At 45.8% G+C, this 20,842-nt stretch overlaps 3 protein-coding genes across 5 annotated transcripts in view; 2 read left to right on the forward strand and 1 right to left on the reverse strand.

The window, feature by feature from the left end:
- Positions 1-1,154: 1,154 nt before the first annotated feature.
- LOC128306339 (dnaJ homolog subfamily A member 4-like) lies at positions 1,155-6,697 on the reverse strand. Of its 2 annotated transcripts, none has more exons than XM_053043807.1 (4): positions 6,531-6,697; positions 5,699-6,024; positions 4,844-5,633; positions 1,155-2,490 (listed from the first exon to the last, which is right to left on the reverse strand). In XM_053043807.1, the coding sequence occupies exons 2-4, from the start codon at positions 5,995-5,997 to the stop codon at positions 2,368-2,370; spliced, it is 1,212 nt and encodes a 403-aa protein (XP_052899767.1). In that variant the 5' UTR covers positions 5,998-6,024; positions 6,531-6,697; the 3' UTR covers positions 1,155-2,367. The 2 variants fall into 2 exon arrangements, with proteins under 2 accessions (XP_052899767.1, XP_052899766.1); XM_053043806.1 differs by having other exon boundaries at positions 5,699-6,027.
- Positions 6,698-7,577: 880 nt separating this feature from the next.
- On the forward strand, positions 7,578-12,593 carry LOC128306351 (contactin). Of its 2 annotated transcripts, XM_053043828.1 has the most exons (4): positions 7,578-11,057; positions 11,201-11,603; positions 11,680-11,763; positions 12,000-12,593. In XM_053043828.1, the coding sequence occupies exons 1-4, from the start codon at positions 7,683-7,685 to the stop codon at positions 12,092-12,094; spliced, it is 3,957 nt and encodes a 1,318-aa protein (XP_052899788.1). In that variant the 5' UTR covers positions 7,578-7,682; the 3' UTR covers positions 12,095-12,593. The 2 variants fall into 2 exon arrangements, with proteins under 2 accessions (XP_052899788.1, XP_052899789.1); XM_053043829.1 differs by lacking the exon at positions 12,000-12,593 and having other exon boundaries at positions 11,680-11,956.
- Positions 12,594-17,908: 5,315 nt separating this feature from the next.
- LOC128307270 (high mobility group protein DSP1-like) overlaps positions 17,909-20,842 on the forward strand; it is a 42,493-nt gene continuing 39,559 nt past the window's right edge. Inside the window, exon 1 of the mRNA XM_053045030.1 lies at positions 17,909-18,729. The gene's annotated coding sequence lies outside the window, so the exon portion shown is untranslated. The remainder of the gene's footprint in view (positions 18,730-20,842) is intronic.

A 20,842-nucleotide genomic window follows, 5' to 3' on the forward strand; every position in this document is an offset into this window, starting at 1 on the left:
TCACAAGTGGTGACGCGCCAAGCAGAAAAAAGACAAGAAACAAAAAGCTAAGGGGTTTTTTGCCAGCATAAGATATATAAAAAAAAAAAGCAGAAGAAAACCCGACAAGAACAAGCGGCGGGGGAAAAAAAACCAGCAAAGCCACACCCGCATGTGGCGCTTTTACACAAAACCACACACCCACACAGCTACACAATACACACATACCAAAAACACACACACACACATTCGTCTCCGGATTATGCACGGTGTCATCCCCGGCAAACCAAACCAACACACACACACACACACAGACCGGGTGAACACGTGGCCGGAGAAGAAGCAAAACGTGGAGCAGAAGAAATTACAGAAATTACTGCGCGTTGCGTATCATTTGTACATAGAACATTTTGATATGACGTGTACTGTACATATGTTGAGAAAAATAGCTATTATTGAAGAAAAAAACAAACAAAAAAAAACCCGGATGTAGCGTTTTCCTTCATTTTATGTTTATTTTTGTTGATCAGGTTAAACATTGAGAAACAAAAATAACGAATAACCAAATAACACGAAATACCAAACACAGACGCGCAAGATACATTATCAGACATTTATTTCGAACACTTGTACCGTGCAGGATTCACAGTTGTATCCCTAAATAATAGCAGCACTTGGATTTTCTGTTTTGTTTTTTTTTTTTTACTGTGTGTCTCACGATTTTTCCTTTCCACTATTACTCTCACGTCCCACTCGAACACGTTCAATACAAGACCGGAACAAAATGATCCATCATCATCACCGGCCACTGATCGTTTTTCCATTACATCAAGTTTGGGTCGTTTAAGACCAAGAAGAAAACATAACTCTATAAAACCAACATCATCATATTCGTCAGCGTGCACAATAACGAAAATCCCCTCTATAAACCATCTCAACGATCTCAACGATCATCTCTCATCGGCCGAGGAAAGCGTCTGCGAGCACCCTCTTCTACTAGCCGACTTGTACAAAAAAGTGCCTTTTTGTTCCGACTGATGATTGAAGTCCGGTGGGCTGACCACATAAAAACATGGTTTGCACATAAAAGATACCATCATGTCCGGCTCAATAATTTAGTTTTACCGTGGAATTGATGCATAATAGCAATTCCGGAACTAATTGTGTATGTTCAAAATCCCCGTCCGGACCAAATCCTCTGTACACAGGCCTGACTACGGGAATGGCAGGCGCTAGACCTCTTCAGGTTTTTGGGCCGATAAAGCAGAACTAATTGTATAACCGCCGAAAGACGCATTCGTCATTGCTGTGTACCCCCGAAATGCCTTCCTTGTTCGTACAGCCTTTGTCTTAATAGTATATATTTCCCTGAAGATCCTCCTATCTTTGCACAGCTTTTTGTTAAGCTGCCCTCCTAAAATCCTCTCACTATTCCTCTCCTTCTCTGCGCCCTTTAGCACTTCATACCTAATAAAGTCTTAATATCTAATGAACTTCGAATAATGTTAGGTGCTTTGCTTGAATCAGTTGCAACAACAACAAACAAACAAAAAACTGGCAAACAATACTTTTTCCTGTCTTCATGCTAATCGGTCAGACCGAATTGCTGGCGATTCGTTTAATATAATTGATAAAGAAGCAAGGAAAATCAAAGTTAATGCAAATACCTAATACAAAAACCTTACGATTCGGTTGCACAATTAGGAACCAAGTTGTCGTGCACTAAAGTAAAACGAAATTGAGGAAAGAAAAAAAAACTAAACAGCTGCTGCAACTGACCGAAAACTAGCGTGTGTGTATGCGTCTCGAGACTGCACGATAGCTTTTCTCCTTTCCCTGGGCAGTGTCTTGTCCTCCATGGGGCGAACAGACAAGCTAGTCTGCTTTAACCTTTCCATATTACATCTTACCTAACAGCACGCAGATTATACACGCTGATTGCAGTAACTTTTCTAGAGTGCTATTGGTTTTCATTTTCGATAGCAAAAAAAAAAAGGAAAAGATCCCAAACTAAATTGTAAAAACTTGCACATAGCAAACGGTCCTTCGCGCTGAGAAACACCACGAACAAGCTGAGAAACAAGCGTGGCAGTCAATGTAGGTGTGTGTGTGTGTGTGCGTGTTTTACACTATTTCTCGAATGATCAAAATTAATTTATTCTGTTCGATAAACATCTATAGAACAAAATACTAACGTGAACCGAATTCTGAAACAATTGCTTTGTTTCGGAAGTGAACAAACCCTGATTTGATACAACCAATTAATTTTACCAAAACGTCTATACTGGTTCGAATATGGCTGCATAAATTGTACTACAGCCCCATTTACGATACGAAACATCTATGCAGTATATTCGCTATAGTTAAAAAAGTAACAGTGTGAGCGTTTTAACTCGAGTTGCACGATTGCACGTGTACTCGTTCGTGGCCACCTGGCAGCCGGCCGGAATCTTGACTGTCCTCGTCATCTTCAACGTACAACGTTTGGTGCTGGGCCTCTGTTAAATCCATCTGCAAAGTAAGAGACGTGAACATTAGTTGTGTGCATGTGAGCATGTTTTGTCACGCTTTATCGCTTCATTTCTATCATTAGCTTCGCTGCAGTGGAAAGACAAACAACACTAGAACCGACTGTGAATGCCAAACCCTGCTAGTTGTAATTATGCGCCGCCAAAGATTGAGTAACAGTAGTATGCCTTCTAATTTCTCTCCACTGCACAATTGCTCTACGATAGATTGATAAGTTGCCATATCCTTTCGTTCACACAGGTCGTTAACGTTGACAAACCGTGCAATCACCACGAATTATCGCAGGCCACGTCTGGCCCCATTTACTTTAGAGCCTTTATAGACTTTTAATATAAGAATAAATTATTGTGGCACGGGTGAAAGTAGTCTATTCAAATAGAGATTTGAATCAACTGTAGAATCATGCCCGATAGTCTACGCATTTTACGTTGGGCTTGAACCAATGATGTATGATATTCAAGCCCTGCTAGTTGTAATTATGCGCCGCCAAAGATTGAGTAACAGTAGTATGCCTTCTAATTTCTCTCCACTGCACAATTGCTCTACGATAGATTGATAAGTTGCCATATCCTTTCGTTCACACAGGTCGTTAACGTTGACAAACCTTGCAATCACCACGAATTATCGCAGGCCACGTCCGGCCCCATTTACTTTAGAGCCTTTATAGACTTTTAATATACGAATAAATTATTGTGGCACGGGTGAAAGTAGTCTATTCAAATAGAGATTTGAATCAACTGTAGAATCATGCCCGATAGTCTACGCATTTTACGTTGGGCTTGAACCAATGATGTACGATATTCAAGCCCTGCTAGTTGTAATTATGCGCCGCCAAAGATTGAGTAACAGTAGAATGCCTTCTAATTTCTCTCCACTGCACAATTGCTATACGATAGATTGATAAATTGCCATATCCTTTCGTTCACACAGGTCGTTAACTTTGACAAACCGTGCAATCACCACGAATTATCGCAGGCCACGTCTGGCTCCATTTACTTTAGAGCCTTTATAGACTTTTAATATACGAATAAATTATTGTGGCACGGGTGAAAGTAGTCTATTCAAATAGAGATTTGAATCAACTGTAGAATCATGCCCGATAGTCTACGCATTTTACGTTGGGCTTGAACCAATGATGTATGATATTCAAGCCCTGCTAGTTGTAATTATGCGCCGCCAAAGATTGAGTAACAGTAGTATGCCTTCTAATTTCTCTCCACTGCACAATTGCTCTACGATGGATTGATAAGTTGCCATATCCTTTCGTTCACACAGGTCGTTAACGTTGAGAAACCGTGCAATCACCACGAATTATCGCAGGCCACGTCTGGCTCCATTTACTTTAGAGCCTTTATAGACTTTTAATATACGAATAAATTATTGTGGCACGGGTGAAAGTAGTCTATTCAAATAGAGATTTGAATCAACTGTAGAATCATGCCCGATAGTCTACGCATTTTACGTTGGGCTTGAACCAATGATGTATGATATTCAAGCCCTGCTAGTTGTAATTATGCGCCGCCAAAGATTGAGTAACAGTAGTATGCCTTCTAATTTCTCTCCACTGCACAATTGCTCTACGATGGATTGATAAGTTGCCATATCCTTTCGTTCACACAGGTCGTTAACGTTGAGAAACCGTGCAATCACCACGAATTATCGCAGGCCACGTCTGGCTCCATTTACTTTAGAGCCTTTATAGACTTTTAATATACGAATAAATTATTGTGGCACGGGTGAAAGTAGTCTATTCAAATAGAGATTTGAATCAACTGTAGAATCATGCCCGATAGTCTACGCATTTTACGTTGGGCTTGAACCAATGATGTATGATATTCAAGCCCTGCTAGTTGTAATTATGCGCCGCCAAAGATTGAGTAACAGTAGTATGCCTTCTAATTTCTCTCCACTGCACAATTGCTCTACGATAGATTGATAAGTTGCCATATCCTTTCGTTCACACAGGTCGTTAACGTTGACAAACCTTGCAATCACCACGAATTATCGCAGGCCACGTCCGGCCCCATTTACTTTAGAGCCTTTATAGACTTTTAATATACGAATAAATTATTGTGGCACGGGTGAAAGTAGTCTATTCAAATAGAGATTTGAATCAACTGTAGAATCATGCCCGATAGTCTACGCATTTTACGTTGGGCTTGAACCAATGATGTACGATATTCAAGCCCTGCTAGTTGTAATTATGCGCCATATCCTTTCATTCACACAGGTCGTTAACATTAACTCTTCTTTCATCGGATAGTGATAGAAATCGTGAACGAAAGAAAGGACAGAAAATGTAAATGCTAACGAAACCTACTACTAGCATACTCACCATGTCAACTTCCTCGAAGTCCTCGGGGATCGGTTCCGGCGGCGGAAACGGAAGACACTTGCGAAGTTCAGGCACTATTTCTGGCGGTACCGTGTCCGGAAATTCGACGACGAACTGTATGATCAACCGTCCCTTCTCCGACGGTGTGCGCAACAGTGGCATACCTTCGCCCATGACGCACTTGGTCGAACAGTGCTTCACCACCTCGCCCGGAAACGTTTGGATGACAATATCGCGCCCATCCAGCGTCTTTATCACCTTCCGGAACCCACACAGCGCTTCGGACAGCTGCAGCTTCACATTCGCTAGCAAATCCTGTCCAGTGCGCTTAAAAACAGCGTGCGGTTTCTCCTCCAGCACTAGCACAATGTCACCCGGCCGGTGGTCCGGTTCCTGGTCACCTTCTCCTTTCAGCACGATCCGTTGCTCATCTTTCATGCCCTTATCCACTTCTACCTCGAGCAGTTTGCGGACCCGCACCGTTTTGCGCCCGTTGCATTCCTTGCACCGGTCCTTGTCGTCGATCGTTTCGCCTAGCCCGCGACAGTTTCGGCACCGTTCCTCGCACTGCTGAACCAGCCCTGGGGCGATTTTCTGCACCTTCGTTATCACACCCGTCCCCCGGCAAGGGGCACATTTCTGTGATGCACCCCGCTTACCACCGATACCCTCACACGTTTCGCAGATAACGTTCTTCTGTAACGCCAGCTTACGCTTTGTTCCAGTGTACAGCTCCTCCAGGGTGACGCCAAGCGTGTGAATCAAGTTCGACGACTTGCGCTCGCTTTTGCTAAGAAAAAGGAGCAATTTTATGTAACGAACGGTCGCATACGCATTAACACAACGCAAACTTACCGTCCGGTAAAGCCTCCGTTGAAGAACATGTGGAAAATATCCATCGGGCTGTGGAAGTCACCACCACCACCGGTTCCCTGCTTGATAGCAGTCTCGCCACCTTCATCGTAGATGGCTTTCTTCTCCGGATCGGACAATACCTCGTACGCCATCGAAATTTGCTTAAATTTCTCACCCTCGTTCGGGTTCTTGTCCGGGTGGTATTTGAGTGCCAGCTTCCGGTACGCTTTCTTCAGCTCTTCCGGTGTGCAACTGGGCGGTACGCCCAAAATGTCGTAAAATGCTGTCTCATACACCATCGTGTTGCTGTATTATCTGTAATGCTGCTGCTGTGGGCGAAGAGATGGCAGTACAACACGCATTTAGTATATGAGTGTAAATGAAGAAACAATAATGCAGAATACGTTATATTCCGTTGCAGCAGGTGCCACAACACATTCGAGAATGTTCGTCGCTACGTTACATCGCAAAATGAATGCTCTTCACGACGGGTAGAAGCCACCATACGTTAGGTAAGCGATACAAACTCTTTACGTTTTAATAGACAACACATCCGTCTTTCTTAAAATGTAAAAATTTCGATGAAATGCTGGTAAATTTGAAAGTTTCAATACAGCTTTCTAACCTACAAATGATGCACCTGCTCAGGGCAATTTTTTTAGCGGAAATTATCGCGTCGGGCCGAAATAAAATTAACTGTACAGCAACTATATTTCCACGGTATGACCGTGTTTGTCAATTCTAATTGGCTTTATGTACCAAAGAACACGATCTGCACTTCCGTGCAGTTATCTGCTATCTTGGCACATTGTGGTTCCGAATTCTCACTTACCTTTGCTTTCCGTACTCAAACGATGCCGGTGGCTTTGATTGTCGCAAACCGTACTAACAACCGCAATTGCTTATAAACCAATGCCGTTTAACTACAAATACAACTCACAGCCTAGCATTACAGTTGACTATTTGTCGGGTTTTTCTTAACACTAGAACCGCCTTGATGCACACTCACCCATTAAATGGTTCGATTGTTCTGGAAGCTTCTTCCTACTCTACGCAGCAAAGGCACAATGGGAAGCTGTGGTTCAACGCGCGAGAACAAAATCTGACATTTCCTGTGACATTCGAATCTTCTGATATTGTCAAAACACTGTCTTGGTCCTAGGACATTTTACGCGATAAATTTAATTGGCCATTGTTCTTCCTTTCCTACGGTATGTTTGTCACTCGCTTTTGCTAATGCTTTTTGCAGTTCTGAGGAAAATGACTCATAAAGTTAGAGAATATTAAATTACCAAAACAAAAAAACAAATGATTCCTCCGGCCTACTGTCATTTCATTTCGCCCTGACAGTTTTCGGTTCCCGTGGGGCGAATTGTTGTTCATGCTCATTGCGCTTCACGCGCCACATCCAAAAACCTATTTTTATACAATTTCATTAAGAAACTTTTGAAGGACGAACTGAGAAAAATTTAAGAGTAGTTTTTCGACGTAAATTGGGAACATCGCTTGAATATGTGACGGAAAGAAAACCGTTCTAACTAAAGTATGTGGACAGAAAATAATTTAAATTGTAACTGACAAGCGGTATTGCATTCATTAGCTTTTAAGTTCTACTCGTATTTGCAGGAAAACAAGTTAATTATGTTTGAAAATGTACCCTTTATGATAATAAGGAAACACTCAAAAACACTCTGCTCAAGAAACAAATCAATATGTATCCTTGTTTAAAATTTAATTCTTCATTCGTTTTTTGCTTGGAAATGTCATCCTATGTGTCAGGGGTGGTATAGCCAATATGGCGTCACGCGAGCTAACCTTTCCGTCGTAGTAATGGAAACAACAATTAACGGTGAAACCACACCCCAGCAAATAGCATAGCAGTGAGTCGCTGCATCACAAAGCGCCCAATAACGCGAGTGTGTTTTGTGTACTGCCGCGCCCGTAAGTGATTTTTCCCGATGGTTGACTGGATGCGCACAGAACCATGGCACCTTTATTTTACCCACTTCTTCGGATTGTACTGATCGGTACCGTGCTGCAACTGGTGGCTGGCCAGCAGGGTAGCGGATTGCTGCGCAGCGGCAACAATCCCTTCTACGACGAACCCGATGACTACCTGCTGCAGGCGCAGCAGCAGCGCACGCCCAATAACGTTGACGATATCTTCCTGCGGACGGGCGATCTGCGCAGTGCGGAGGATTACTTCTGCCCGGAGCACTGGACCGCATTCCGGGGCACCTGTTTGCGTGTGCACAAGTCGCCGCGCAAGAGCTGGTACGCGGCGCAGAAGATCTGCCAGGCATACCAAGGCGAACTGGTGAGCGTGGACACGATCGAGAAGCATTCGTTCGTGGTGAAGCTGCTGGATCGGGACGTGAGCAAGCTGAACAGGTACTACGTATCGGCTCGCCAGATTTCGCCCGGTAACTGGGTAAACGCGGACAAAAGCCAGCTGATCGCGATCGAGGATGCGATCAATTACGAGCTGCTGAGCTCGGACACGAACGAGGAGTTTCAGTCGTACTTCGAAGGTGCGAACGTGCGGAACACGATCGAGCAGGAGGAAACGGACGATCCGAGACGGTTCTATCAGTCGGAGCGTTACCGCAACCGTAACTATCTTGTGCTGGGTTTCAACATGCACAAAGAGAAATGGCAGTTCTATCCGGTGACGGGCGAGGAGCAGTATCTGTTTATCTGCGAATCCCGCCCACTGTACAGTGCGGATAACCTGAACACGATGCTTGAAGATCGGCGCCAGTTTGACTACGGGCTGGAACAGACGGATGTGGAACGTATACCACGTGGGCCGTACTTCATTCGACAGCCGGTTGACACGACGTATGATACGGGCAAGGCAAGCATTACGCGTGACGTCACGCTGAGCTGTCTGGCGGGTGGGTACCCGACGCCCCGGTACAACTGGTACAAGGAGGAGTACGTCAAGGACAACCTTACCGTCATTCAAATCGATCCATTGCGCAACGCTCGGCACACGGTCAGCGGCGGTAATCTCATCATACACCGACCATCTCAAAATCTGGACCAGGGCACGTACCATTGTACCGCCCAGAACAGCTACGGCAAGGTGATCTCCGAAAGTGTGCAGCTCAACTTTGGCTACATACTCGAGTTCAATCTGCAGCGTGCACCGGAGAAGGGTGAGGAGAATTGGGGCAAGGCGTTGGTGTGCGAGGAACCGCAACATTATCCGGACGTGAAGTTTTACTGGTCCCGCAACTACTTCCCGAACTTTGTCTACGAGGATCAGCGCGTGTTTGTCAGCCATGATGGTTCGCTGTACTTCAGCTCGCTCGAGGTAATGGATAGGGCGAACTATTCCTGCACGGTAATGAGCACGGTAAGCGATACCGGGCGTAATGGGCCATTTTTCGAGCTGTCCGTATCGCCGTCGCCACATTATCAGGACCTTATCTTTGCGAACTCGTTCCCGAAAGCGTTCCCGAAGGTGCCGCTCGCCGGAAAGGATGTGCGATTAGAGTGCATGACGTACGGCTATCCGGTCGCATCGTACAATTGGACGCGGCGAAACGGTAACCTGCCCCGGATGTCACGGTTGGATAGCTACAATCGCGTACTGCTGATACAGAACGCAACGGTGAACGATAATGGCGAGTACCTGTGTACGGCACGGAACGGGAAGAAATCGATCACGCAGAGCATCTTCCTGAACGTGCAGATGGAACCAAACTTTACCATACCGTTACGTGATCGTACGAAGGACTTCCAGAGCTCGGTATCGTTCCTATGCGAGGCGTACGCAATGCCGGACGTGAACTACACCTGGTACAAAAACGGTGAGCTGATGGAGGAGGACGGTGGCGGTGGTCGGCTCAACCGGGACAAGTACACGGTGCAGGACAATCTGCTCAAGATCAACTATCTCGACCCGGAGGAAGACAACGGCATGTACCAGTGCAAAGCAACGAATCAGCTGAAGGGTGTATACTCATCTGCACAGCTGCGCGTACTCAGCATGAAACCGTCGTTCAAGAAACACCCGCTGGAGTCGGAAATTTACAGCATTGCGAACGGGAACACAACGATCCGTTGCGAACCGGAAGCTGCCCCTACGCCAAAGATTGTGTGGAAGAAGGATGGTAATTTGATCGGTAGTGGTGGACACCGGAAGATCTATCCAACCGGCACGCTGCACATTTCGCCCACGTCTCGTGATGATGAGGGTACGTACACTTGTAGCGCGTCGAACACCCAAGGTATGGCAGAATCGAAGGCACGGTTGATAGTGCTGCAAGAGTTGCGCTTTATCGAGCAATTGCCACCGAAACAGATTAAGCAGATCGGCGAGATGTTGTTTATGCGATGTGACGTCACCTACGATCAGCTGCTGGATGTCGCATTCGTGTGGACACACAACGGTCAGATACTGACCGGGTATGATGACGAAAATGAGCAACGGCGCTATCAGCAACCGACCGGACCGGCACCGGATGGTGCTCGCATCCGCATCCACTACAACACGCTCGAGGTGCACAATCTTACGCTGGTGGATGGTGGCGAGTACGAGTGTATTGCAAAATCTTCCGTCAACCGTATCGTATCGAGAGCGACCGTCCTCATCCAGGGTCCGCCCGGTGCACCGGGTGCGGTGAAGGTCATTGATATCAAGAAAACGGAAGCACTGCTCGAGTGGACGAATGGGAATGATAATGGGCGCCCGATCCTCTACTACAACATACTCGGCCGTACCAACTGGAACCGCACGTGGACGAACGTTTCGATGCACGTGGTGGCCCAGGAAGCGGATCGCTACAACGGTCGTCGCCAGGCAACGGTGACAAATCTCACACCCTGGTGCGAGTACGAGTTTGCGGTCGTCGCCGTCAACGATCTTGGTCTCGGTACGCCCAGTCTCCCCTCGCCAAAGCATAGCACGAACAAGGACCGTCCGTACATTGCGCCCCGTAATGTGGGCGGTGGTGGTGGTAAGATCGGTGATCTGACTATCACCTGGGATCCATTGCAACCGAACGAACAGAACAGCATCAACGTGCACTATCGCGTATTCTTCCGACTGCACGGACAGCGCGAGTGGGCCACCGAAGAACTCCAGCGGCAGGGCAATGTCGGCAAAGCGGTCATACACGTCCCAACCGATAAGTACTTTACGCGCTACGAGGTGAAGGTACAGGCAGTGAATGATCTCGGTGTCGGACCGATCAGCGAACCTGTTGAGATCTTCTCCGCGGAGGATATGCCACAGGTTGCGCCACAGCAAACGATCGCACGCAGCTTCAACTCGACCGCACTGAACGTTACATGGGTTCCGGTTTCCCAAACGCGTGAAACCATCCGTGGCAAGCTGATTGGACATCGGGTAAGTTGAAGGCTGCTGCTGTGGCCAGTGGATTCATTTCGATAGCGAACAAGTACGGTGATAATGCTAGCCGGTAGTCAACGCAGTAGAAAAATGTCTCTTATGTTTTGTTACGCATGTCTTACTCATTTTTTTTTTTTCAGCTCAAGTACTGGAAAAAGGAACACAATGAAGAGGATTCGGTTTACTATCTGTCGCGCACTACCCGACCATGGGCGCTCATCGTTGGCCTCGAGCCGGATACGTACTACTTCGTCAAGGTGATGGCGTACAATGCGGCTGGTGAAGGGCCGGAAAGTGAACGCTACCTCGAGCGTACCTATCGAAAAGCACCACAAAAACCACCATCCTCCGTACAGATCTTCGGCATCAATCCGTCCACGATCAAGGTGACCTGGCGTTACATCGCACCGTCACAGGACGAGGAACCGGTGCAGGGGTATAAGATACGCATCTGGGAGATAGACCAGGACATGTCCAGTGCGAACGATACGGTCGTGCTGATCGGTCGCAAGCTGGAGAAGTACATCGATAATCTAACACCCGGTAAGGATAGTGCGCCGCGCACATGGTGAGCGGGAGTGTTAATCGCTAACCACCATCTTATACTCCAACTCCGCAGGTAAATCGTACAATCTACGTGTTCTCGCATACAGCAACGGAGGAGATGGCCGCATGTCCAGCCCACCAATCCAATTCAAAATGGGTAAATAAACGCGTACTTTTTCAAATTTCACGTCCCATTTTGTGCCACCGAAGTGCAAGTAACGTACCATTTACGCACATTACTACATTACAGTTGAAATATAAAATTCTATACGTATCTACCTCACAATTCGCAACACATCCACGCACGCATCCACAAATACGCACAGTTTTCATTTTCCAATCAGTCACAGCGTCCACGCAATATCGCTTTGTTCTTCTCTTTCTTCTCTACAGGCATCACGCAAACGCCCCTGAACAGTGCCACCAATCTGTCCGTATCGATCGTAACGCTGATCGCACTGTTGGGCGCATTGTTGTGTCTCCCGTAGCCGGCCGGCGGGCCTCTATTCCAGCATTTCCCCCAGCCATTCCACAGCTCCGTGACCTAATCAATCCCGACCCTTGGTGGAATGTGATGCAGGGAGTATTGATCCACACACGGTTGCCTTCAGGGAAGGGCCTCCCCACGATAGGGCCATGGATGCCTAGCTTTAGTGTAGATTACTTTAGTTATTATCTGGAGAAAGAATTTCATGCTAGACAGAGAGTGAGAGTGAGTGTGACAGAAGGAAATGAAGAAGGGAATCAGAATGGTATTTTGACGTGCCGGGTAGGTATAGTGAAACATAAGTATTTACACACAAAAAATTATCAACATCCGTCCGTAGATGAGTAAGGGTAAAGAGGAGAGAGAGAAAGAGTTACGAGAGACGATCCGTCCATAGTGAAAAGCGCAGCGAGGATGACAATGTTTACAATTTATTAATTTACAAACAAACAAAACAAAACTGCTGAAATAAACTAATCATGCGAGCGATGGAAAAGGTACTTATAACACGCAATTGTTTTTACTTTCTTAATTGTAACCTTTGTACACGAATCAACAGTGAGCAACCAACAAGTAGTAACGCAACACAACTTTAAACTGCGCCTAGATGTATGCAAACGCATGGATTCAATGGTTTCCATATTTTACCCTAGCGTTTGGTTAGCGCTCACCTAGCCGAATTTTCCAATTGCACATCAGAGAGATGCTTACAGGTCAATGAACTCGGTGTGCAACTAGATAAAACGTTCAATAACAGGCGCCATTTGATAGTGTGTATCGTTTGTACAATAATGCATTTGTTTAGTAGTAGCATAAATTTACTACAAATAAATTTTTCATAAAATTTTCTTATAATATGTGCCATAGGGGGTGAGTTGAAACAAAGGAGAGTACGGTAGGAAAGGAAAGATATATTTAGGCTCTCTTAATCGTCGCGTTTACACGGCAGCTGTAATAAACCAGGCTCTCGATAGGCGTGTGTGAAGGGATGAGAACAACACGCAAACAATCATCACACGTAGGATAAACAGAGAGAGCGAGAGCTTACAGAGATAGGAAAATGAAAATACCCTCGCACACATGCACATGGCGCGATTGTGCGTACGCTTGTTCTATTGCGTACATGTACGCATGCAACCGTCCGTGGAAACGTGACATTCCGCATTGTTCCTGCAGCAGTCGAAATGTTGCAGAGCGCCAACGTTGCGTGCGTGCGACGAGACACCGTGATGATGCGATCTGTTATTTCGCTCTAATTCGGTCGGTTCGGGACGGCCAATAGACAAATATTTCACCTGCACCCCCAGCATAGTGCCGGCAGTGTATGTGTGCATGGGGGTGTTTCTTCATCCCCGCAGAAGCGCTTGTTGCACGACATGGCACTGTTGTTGCGTGTGCCGTTTGACACACAGCAAACAACCCTCCCTCCCCTTCCGATTAAGGGATGCAGCATCAGCAAATGAGCACCACTTTTCCTAGGGGTTGAAGATGGTTTTTTGTTGCTATATAAAACAGGCATTTCTACTACTCTTAAAGCATTTACGCAAGCCACACACAAAGCGGAACCACACAAATTGTTTGCCGTTCATACATGGATGACACATACTCTCACACACCCGCTCCCTCCCACACAAGCGTGCATACAAACTCGAACCGTCCGTTGGTCAGTGGGGTCGAAACAGATAGCAATACCAAATGGCAGCAGCAGACCAACGGCAGGTAAGAGAGATGAACAATGTCTCCTGTTATTCCAAAACACTACTGCGCCGGTGTATACAGATAGGTTACCGTGTGCGTGTTTAGGTGTGTGTGCCGAACTTGGCATTAAATGATTATGATGCTTTTCGAAAAACTATTCCTCATTCCTACCAGTGGGGTTACCAAAAGCTATACCACCACTAAAGGGTATATCTAAGCGTCGCCGGCCATTTTATTAAGCAAATTGATAGGATCTGCCAGAACAAATAAACTGATGTGCAAAATTTTCCTGCCATTGCAATAATATGATAAAGTTGATGCTCGTCTGTAGAATGAAAGAAGAATGTCCCCTTTGATGCATTCCGACCGTAACAAAAGGAAAAGAAGAAAAAAAGCATACGCATACGCAGGTCAGCTATGAAGCTATGTGACAAGCAGCAATATTGCAGGGGTTTTCATACAAGCTTTTCAATTCTTTCAAATATCTTCAGTATGCTTCAGATGTTGGCGTCTTATAGTAAGTTAAAAGCTTTGCTGTCTTATAATTGTACATGAAGTCCACTCTTACGATGTCCTCAACCATTGAACAAGAAAACAAATTACATCGGGAAAACCCTGCAATACACCCCAGCACACAATTACACAATACCAATTCGCTTCATATTCGCTGTTTCGGTCTCACCTGCTGACCTTCCGTATAAGTGCGTCCTTGCCACTTCTACCCCTGCGTTCTCTTCTGACCAAAAACCAACCCTCTTGGTTTCCTGCCGCCCAAAACAACATTCAATGGCGTTGTGTGCGTCGTAGACCCAACTTCTGGTACGATAAGCACGTAAGAACAACAGAGAGAAGACATGCCGAAACAAGATGGATCATCATTCACAAAAACGGAGTGCAAGCGAGAAAATGGACACAGAGAAAAAAAAGAAGAAGAAATCACACACAGTCACAGTCACACAGCCATTCAAACGAGGCAAGCGTAGGTAGATGCGTATGATGCTAGCGTTACACTCTCATGGGGGTTGAAAGTCTTGCTGCTCGGTTCACTCTCATGTGCAATGATTGTGAGTGGTACGCGAGACGGCAAATACATTGCAACCGCATCACGCAACGTATGGCGTCACGCAACGTGCCTTTTCAGCCCGGGAGCAATATAGCAGCAGTAATGTTTTTTTTGCTGTTGATGTTGTTGATGTTGTTTGTTAAATGAAGCAGCTTCAGAGCAAATAGTAGCTAGACTGGTCAGAGGTGGGCGGGGGGTGAGATGTTCAGGGGTAGTAAGCAAGGGAGCCTGGGGAAGATGCTATCGATCTCGCTCTGTACGCGCGGTCCCCGGTATGGTTATATCACCTTTTTGCGCGGTCTTTCGGTCAGACGGCCGTGTCACGTCGCACGTCACCCGGCTGTCAAGCGCAAGCCCAAACGCAACCACATGAAATGAAGCTGTAAGGAAGGGGAGAGTGTGCCTTTTGAGAGGGTGTTTGAGGCACCTATCATACCCCCTCCCCCTTCGTCCGGACCACATGCACCCCCTTCCCGCCTTCCCAGGGGTAGACCGTTCTACCCTCGACCAAGCGCGCGCTGTGGTGCGACACGACGCGCCGACCGTACCGAGAGCAACGAAGCACTCGTTTTGGGTTTTTGTTGCCCTGTACGAAGCTGAAGCGCAAACGAATAGATACAACACAACAGTGTCCTGTCGGTTTTCTCCCTGGTCCGGTCGGTATGTGTGTGTCTCTCCGAGCCCATTGAGTCTAAGGTGAGAAGCAAGCAGCAGCAGTAGCAACACCAGTAGCAGCAGCAGCAGCATCCAAAAAGCCATCTCAATACAATCCGCAGCCAACCACCAAAACAATTTAAACAAAAATAGCAAGTGAGCAAACAGTTTTACTATTAAACACAAAACAGTGAGAAAAAAATCAACAAACAACATCAACAACAACAAAAAATCAGGTGGGAAACCCTGCAATGCAACAACGCACAACCGCAAAAAGGGAAATAAAAGCGAGAAGCAACAACACAACACAACAAAACAAACAAAACAATCACAAACCGACAACCACTAGTGTACACGATAGCGGTGTGCGTGTGTGTAAAGTGGTTTGAATGAAGAAAAAAAACACACACACATACAAAAAACAGGGGTTGGAGAAGGATATAGGTGAAAACCAACAATTGTGCAACATTGGCGCACTGTAAACAAGCGTTCACTGCAAGCAAACAAACAAATGTGCAACAATCAATTCACTAGCAAAATTACAATACATCACAAAACCAGCAAATAATTAACGTTGTGCGCTTGTGGTGTTGTCGTACGTACGGCGTCAATGCCAAATGCAAATGTGTTCGATATTGGTTTAATTTTAATACGAAAAAAATACACATTTCTTTTTCCGTCGCGTTTTTCATACAAACGTTGGGTGTTTTTTTTTGTCGGTGAAACGAACAATATTTTCCTTTTTTGTTTTGGTTGTTATTGTTATGTTGTCAATTTTCTTTGCAATTGGATTTTCTTTTCCGATTTACGGATCATTATTTGAGGGGTCAACTATGGCGAGTTGTGACAAAGGATGTACAATTATAGAGAGAGAGTGAAAAATAATCATCCTCCACCCCCGAACCACATGTTTACCTCTCTCACTTGCACCACTGTTGCAGGCAACAGTCAGTTCTCCCTGTTTTTGCTACTTTTCTTCGTGTTACAGTTTTCTATCGCTCATTTTCCAATGTTGCGTTGCGCGGGTGGTATACAGCGCGCACACACACACCCCACACGCAAGCAACGCTTCATCATCCAACCATCATTGCGCTCATTAGCAACCCGCCGATCAGGCAAGAATGAGATCGGTAGCATCAAACAGAAGGAAAAAACCCGCCGAAAAAAGCTGCTTCTTTTGCCTTTAGTATTTCCCACCCCCAACCGGTGGGAAAGGGCGGCGGGTAGTTCGTGTTGCAATCCGATCCTCGAACAGGGAGAGAAGGGAGGATAAAGATTTTGGGAACAGCATTTTTTCTTCATCCATGCCATCCTACCTACGCCTCCCCCCCCACCCCCTCTAGCCCACCTCCTTCTCACCCTTCACCGCACCCTTCCAACATACACCCAAAATTACACATTTCAAAAACCGTGCCGTGTGTACCGGCGCCAACCTCTCCCTTCTTCTAACATCTCGTGTTTTGCTTTCTCCCTTTCACCCACTGTCTATTTGGTGTGTGCGTGTGTGTGTGTGCGTGTCAACAGCCGACGAAAAAGGAGGAAGTGAAACAAAACAGAACAAAAACACACAAACGTAAAGAAGACAAGCGAAAGTAGTAAAAAAAACAGTTACGTGAGTGTGTGTGTACGTTCGATTCATCCCCCGACAAACCCTGCGATAAGGGAAAACCGAAGGCGCGTAGCTATTGTTTTTTTTCTTCTCCTTTCTCCGCGACTTTTCCGAATTTTTCCTTTCATTCATTCGGCTGTGTGAGTGGATTGTGTACTACACAATAATAAGCCGTTACGTTAAGAACACACGCATACACCGATAAACGCTAAGTGCGGGCGAACCCTTCCTTTTGCTGTGTGTGGGTGTGTAGGTTGCGTACGCGCGTGACAAGCGAACGGTGTGTCAAAACAAGTGATGCCAAAAAAGTAACAAACGCAATAAAACTACGCTACAACACGGTGTAAGAAAGAGAAAGAAGATAAGCGCGAGAGCGAGAGAGAACGAAATAAAGCGTTCAAGTGCTGTGGTGTCAAAGAGAGCGTGAGAGAGAAAGACAACGTCGCGCTATAGCGCGAGAGAAGCCGACGAAACGAAAGTGATTTCTGCAGCGAAAGCGAGAAAAAGAGAGAGAAAGAGAGTGAGCGTACCACGCAGTTCATCTCATTTTCGCTCGTTCGGGCTTAGGAGATACGCGACCAGTGTGTGTGTGTGTGTGTGTGTTTAAAACCGAAGAGACATCGAAGTCCACATCCCAGCCCGCGCGCTCCCGTGTGTGTGGGTTTGTGCATGTGTGTATGTGGTGTTTGTGCACGGTAAAGTGCTTTTTGTTTTGTATCCGCGAACCCAAAGGCATCATTTTCATTGCTATCGGATTCTAATCGAGGATAAACGTGTTTTTCTCTAGGCCCCGTGTGTCACTCCGCTTGTTGTGTGCCGTTCTACAGACCCGTGCTTTCCCGCGCGTGTAACTGTGTGTGTTTGTGTGCGTTTGTGCACACACACGAGTGTTTATGCACTCGGCATTTGCACAATTGTCGCGTGCAAATAGCTCCCCCCGCCCTCCACCTCCCACTCAATCACCTTCTCCTCTAAACCCACCACCCTCAACAATCCCATCATCTGCCACCCTACCAACCCTGGTTCGTAGCAGAATCGTTCCGAAACATATCACCGGTCGATAGTGTGATTTTTGTGTGTGCGTGTGTGTGACTATGTGTGAAGTGTGCTGAGTGCAACTTTGATTTTGATCCTGGCAAACACACGGTTGACAATTAAAAACACGGCCCGCAAAAGTGCGCAACCAAAGTGACAGAAGCAACAGCAACAACAACAACCACAACGAAAAGCAAAAAAGAGAACCCCGCAACAACATTCAACTGTCCGCAACCAACAACAACCACCTACCACCCATCCAACCTAACCCCTCGTTTTTGACCAATCATAAAAACACACATACGGGCAAAGCGTGCGATACGTCATACGCGTGTGTAATCAACCTTCCCGTTTTGCGTGTGGAGGCGTTCGGCGACGCGCTATCATCTCGTTGATAGCGTCCACTACACAGTGTGTGTGCGTGTGTCAAAGCTTTACGGCAAACACAGCACAGGCCCGGCACTAGAGACGACGACCCCCGGAGAAACAGCGGAACCAGAGACAGAGGACACAGAGTTCTCGGCATATACTATACGGCAAACGGCGCAAATAACAACCAAGCTCCAAGATGATGATGGTAAGTAGCGGTAGCAAGTAGTATGGGGCAAGCATTTCGTGTTTGCCCCAATGTAAATGTTGCTTTTTTTAAATTAAATCTATATTGAGCTATATTTTTAATTGTACTATACCGCAAACATACTACTAGCGCATTTGGGGAGAACTATTATTTAAACCACTATTCTACTTATTAGCGATAAAGCTGTCATAACATGTACTGTTAGTAGACCAAACGTCAAACAGCTGTCAAAAAGAAAAACAAACACATGAGTGTATTTATTCTGACCATGCTGAGGTTATTCTGACCGTCGTATTGAGGTAAACAATCAAGAAGTTTTGTTATTAAAGCCAGTAAAGATGCTCAGGGGACTCCCAGCTGACTGAGAAGTGAGTTCTAACTTGAAAAATTTGACACACAATGATAAAGTACTATTCGTACCCACTAAGACTGCAAAGCGGTCTTCCCTTTCTTAAGAAGAAACATTAACCGTATTGACAAGGAACGAACTGTCAATGATGTTCACCTTAAAGATAGTGGCCATCTTACTGTGGTTGGAGCTCAGGGTGACTGTACTAGCCTCTATTTAGGCATCTTAAAGCAGTCCCCAAGATCCGCATATTGCGAATGTCCGAGTCTGTCGAATAAGGGTATTTATAACATTTTAATAAAGATATTGCATCGCATTCGAAGGCATTACAATCTTTAATTTGAAGAATACACTATCTTGAGCTGTCAAATTGCAAAATCTGAAAATTCCCGTATAACGGATAACAGTTATCTCTCGAGGACTCTATGTATATGCGATCCGTATCTGTCAAAGCCTGTCAAACGCAATTTCTACTGAATCATATCTGTCAAAAAATCAAATACTAGCTACTTGTTGCGAAAAGTAAGACAACAACTTTTTTACTATCTTATTCCGAGATGTCTGTTGTATTCGGCGATTCTGAGATGCCATTTTGTCCTGCACGTTCAGATTTAATTGTGCTTTGTGTTGCTTTTATTGTTCGATGCTATTATTATTCAACATAAAAGGTTTAGTGTGATCAATTTTCAACATTTTAAATAGTAATCTGCTCTGAACGGAAGCAATTCTATAGGAATAATAGTAACTGTACTAACAAAAAAAACAGTTTATTTTTCCTGCTGGAAACAGTAGCAAAATGCGGTTTAGAAGCCGAAAAGGAAGCATACGGGTGATGGAAAAACATCCCCTAGTCGCAGGAAAGGAAACTCGTAAAGTTTTTGAGGGGAGAGGGAAGAATATGTTTATACCCTCGAGAATGGAAATATAAGAACGAGCGACAAAGAGCGCAAAAGAAAAAGAGTGAGAGAGAGAGAGAGAGAGAGCGAATGAGAGAAAGAAAATGGAAAACAGCGAATGAGAAGGAGAGCGTGGTTGTTTCGCATCTACCGTGAAGGTGAAGGGCTTCCACGCGGTGGAAAACTCGTGGCATTCTTCTTCATCGGTCATCGGTCCGACAACCTGGCCCACCCACAAACCACCCGCCCCAAACCAAAACAAGAAAGAAACGCTACTAGCACCGAAAGGCAAAACCATCTTCCGCTAAGCAAAACCCCCCGCCATCTTCCTTCCTCACCCACCAACCTTCAACCATTTCCCTTTCGTGCTCAGGCCGGTCTTATGCTACGGTTATTGTCTTTAAGATTAAGTGTTAAGCAGCGGAAATGGAAACGGAAACGAAGAAGAAACAGGACTTGCGCGCGCGTGTGCTAGTGTGCGTTTTCACCATCCTCCATCCCTCCCCCTCAGCTTCCTACGCTGGGTTTTCCAGAAGTGTCTTCCATCCGGTGAGTTTTCCCCCATCCCACTGCCCTGAACTTTCCGGGTGCTTGGAACGGGCGGTTGTCCTTTCGCAAATATTTCTGTTTGCATGTATGTACGTATACATAAATACTCGGTGCACTTGTGTGCGTGCGTCTCTTATAGGCGCGTAGAATGGCACAGAGGGGCTTGCAAGCCTTGCACAACCGTCTCTGTTTGTCTTGCACTATTTGCCCTGCTTTGCTACCTGATAGCTAGATGTGTGCGTAGGGTGGCCCAAAAGGGAGGGGGGGGGGGTGATTGAAGAAAGTGGAAGACTGTTACTTCTTGTGGTTAACGATGGTT

Source organism: Anopheles moucheti, chromosome X, assembly GCF_943734755.1.
Source record: "Anopheles moucheti chromosome X, idAnoMoucSN_F20_07, whole genome shotgun sequence".
NCBI classification, from domain to species: domain Eukaryota; kingdom Metazoa; phylum Arthropoda; class Insecta; order Diptera; family Culicidae; genus Anopheles; species Anopheles moucheti.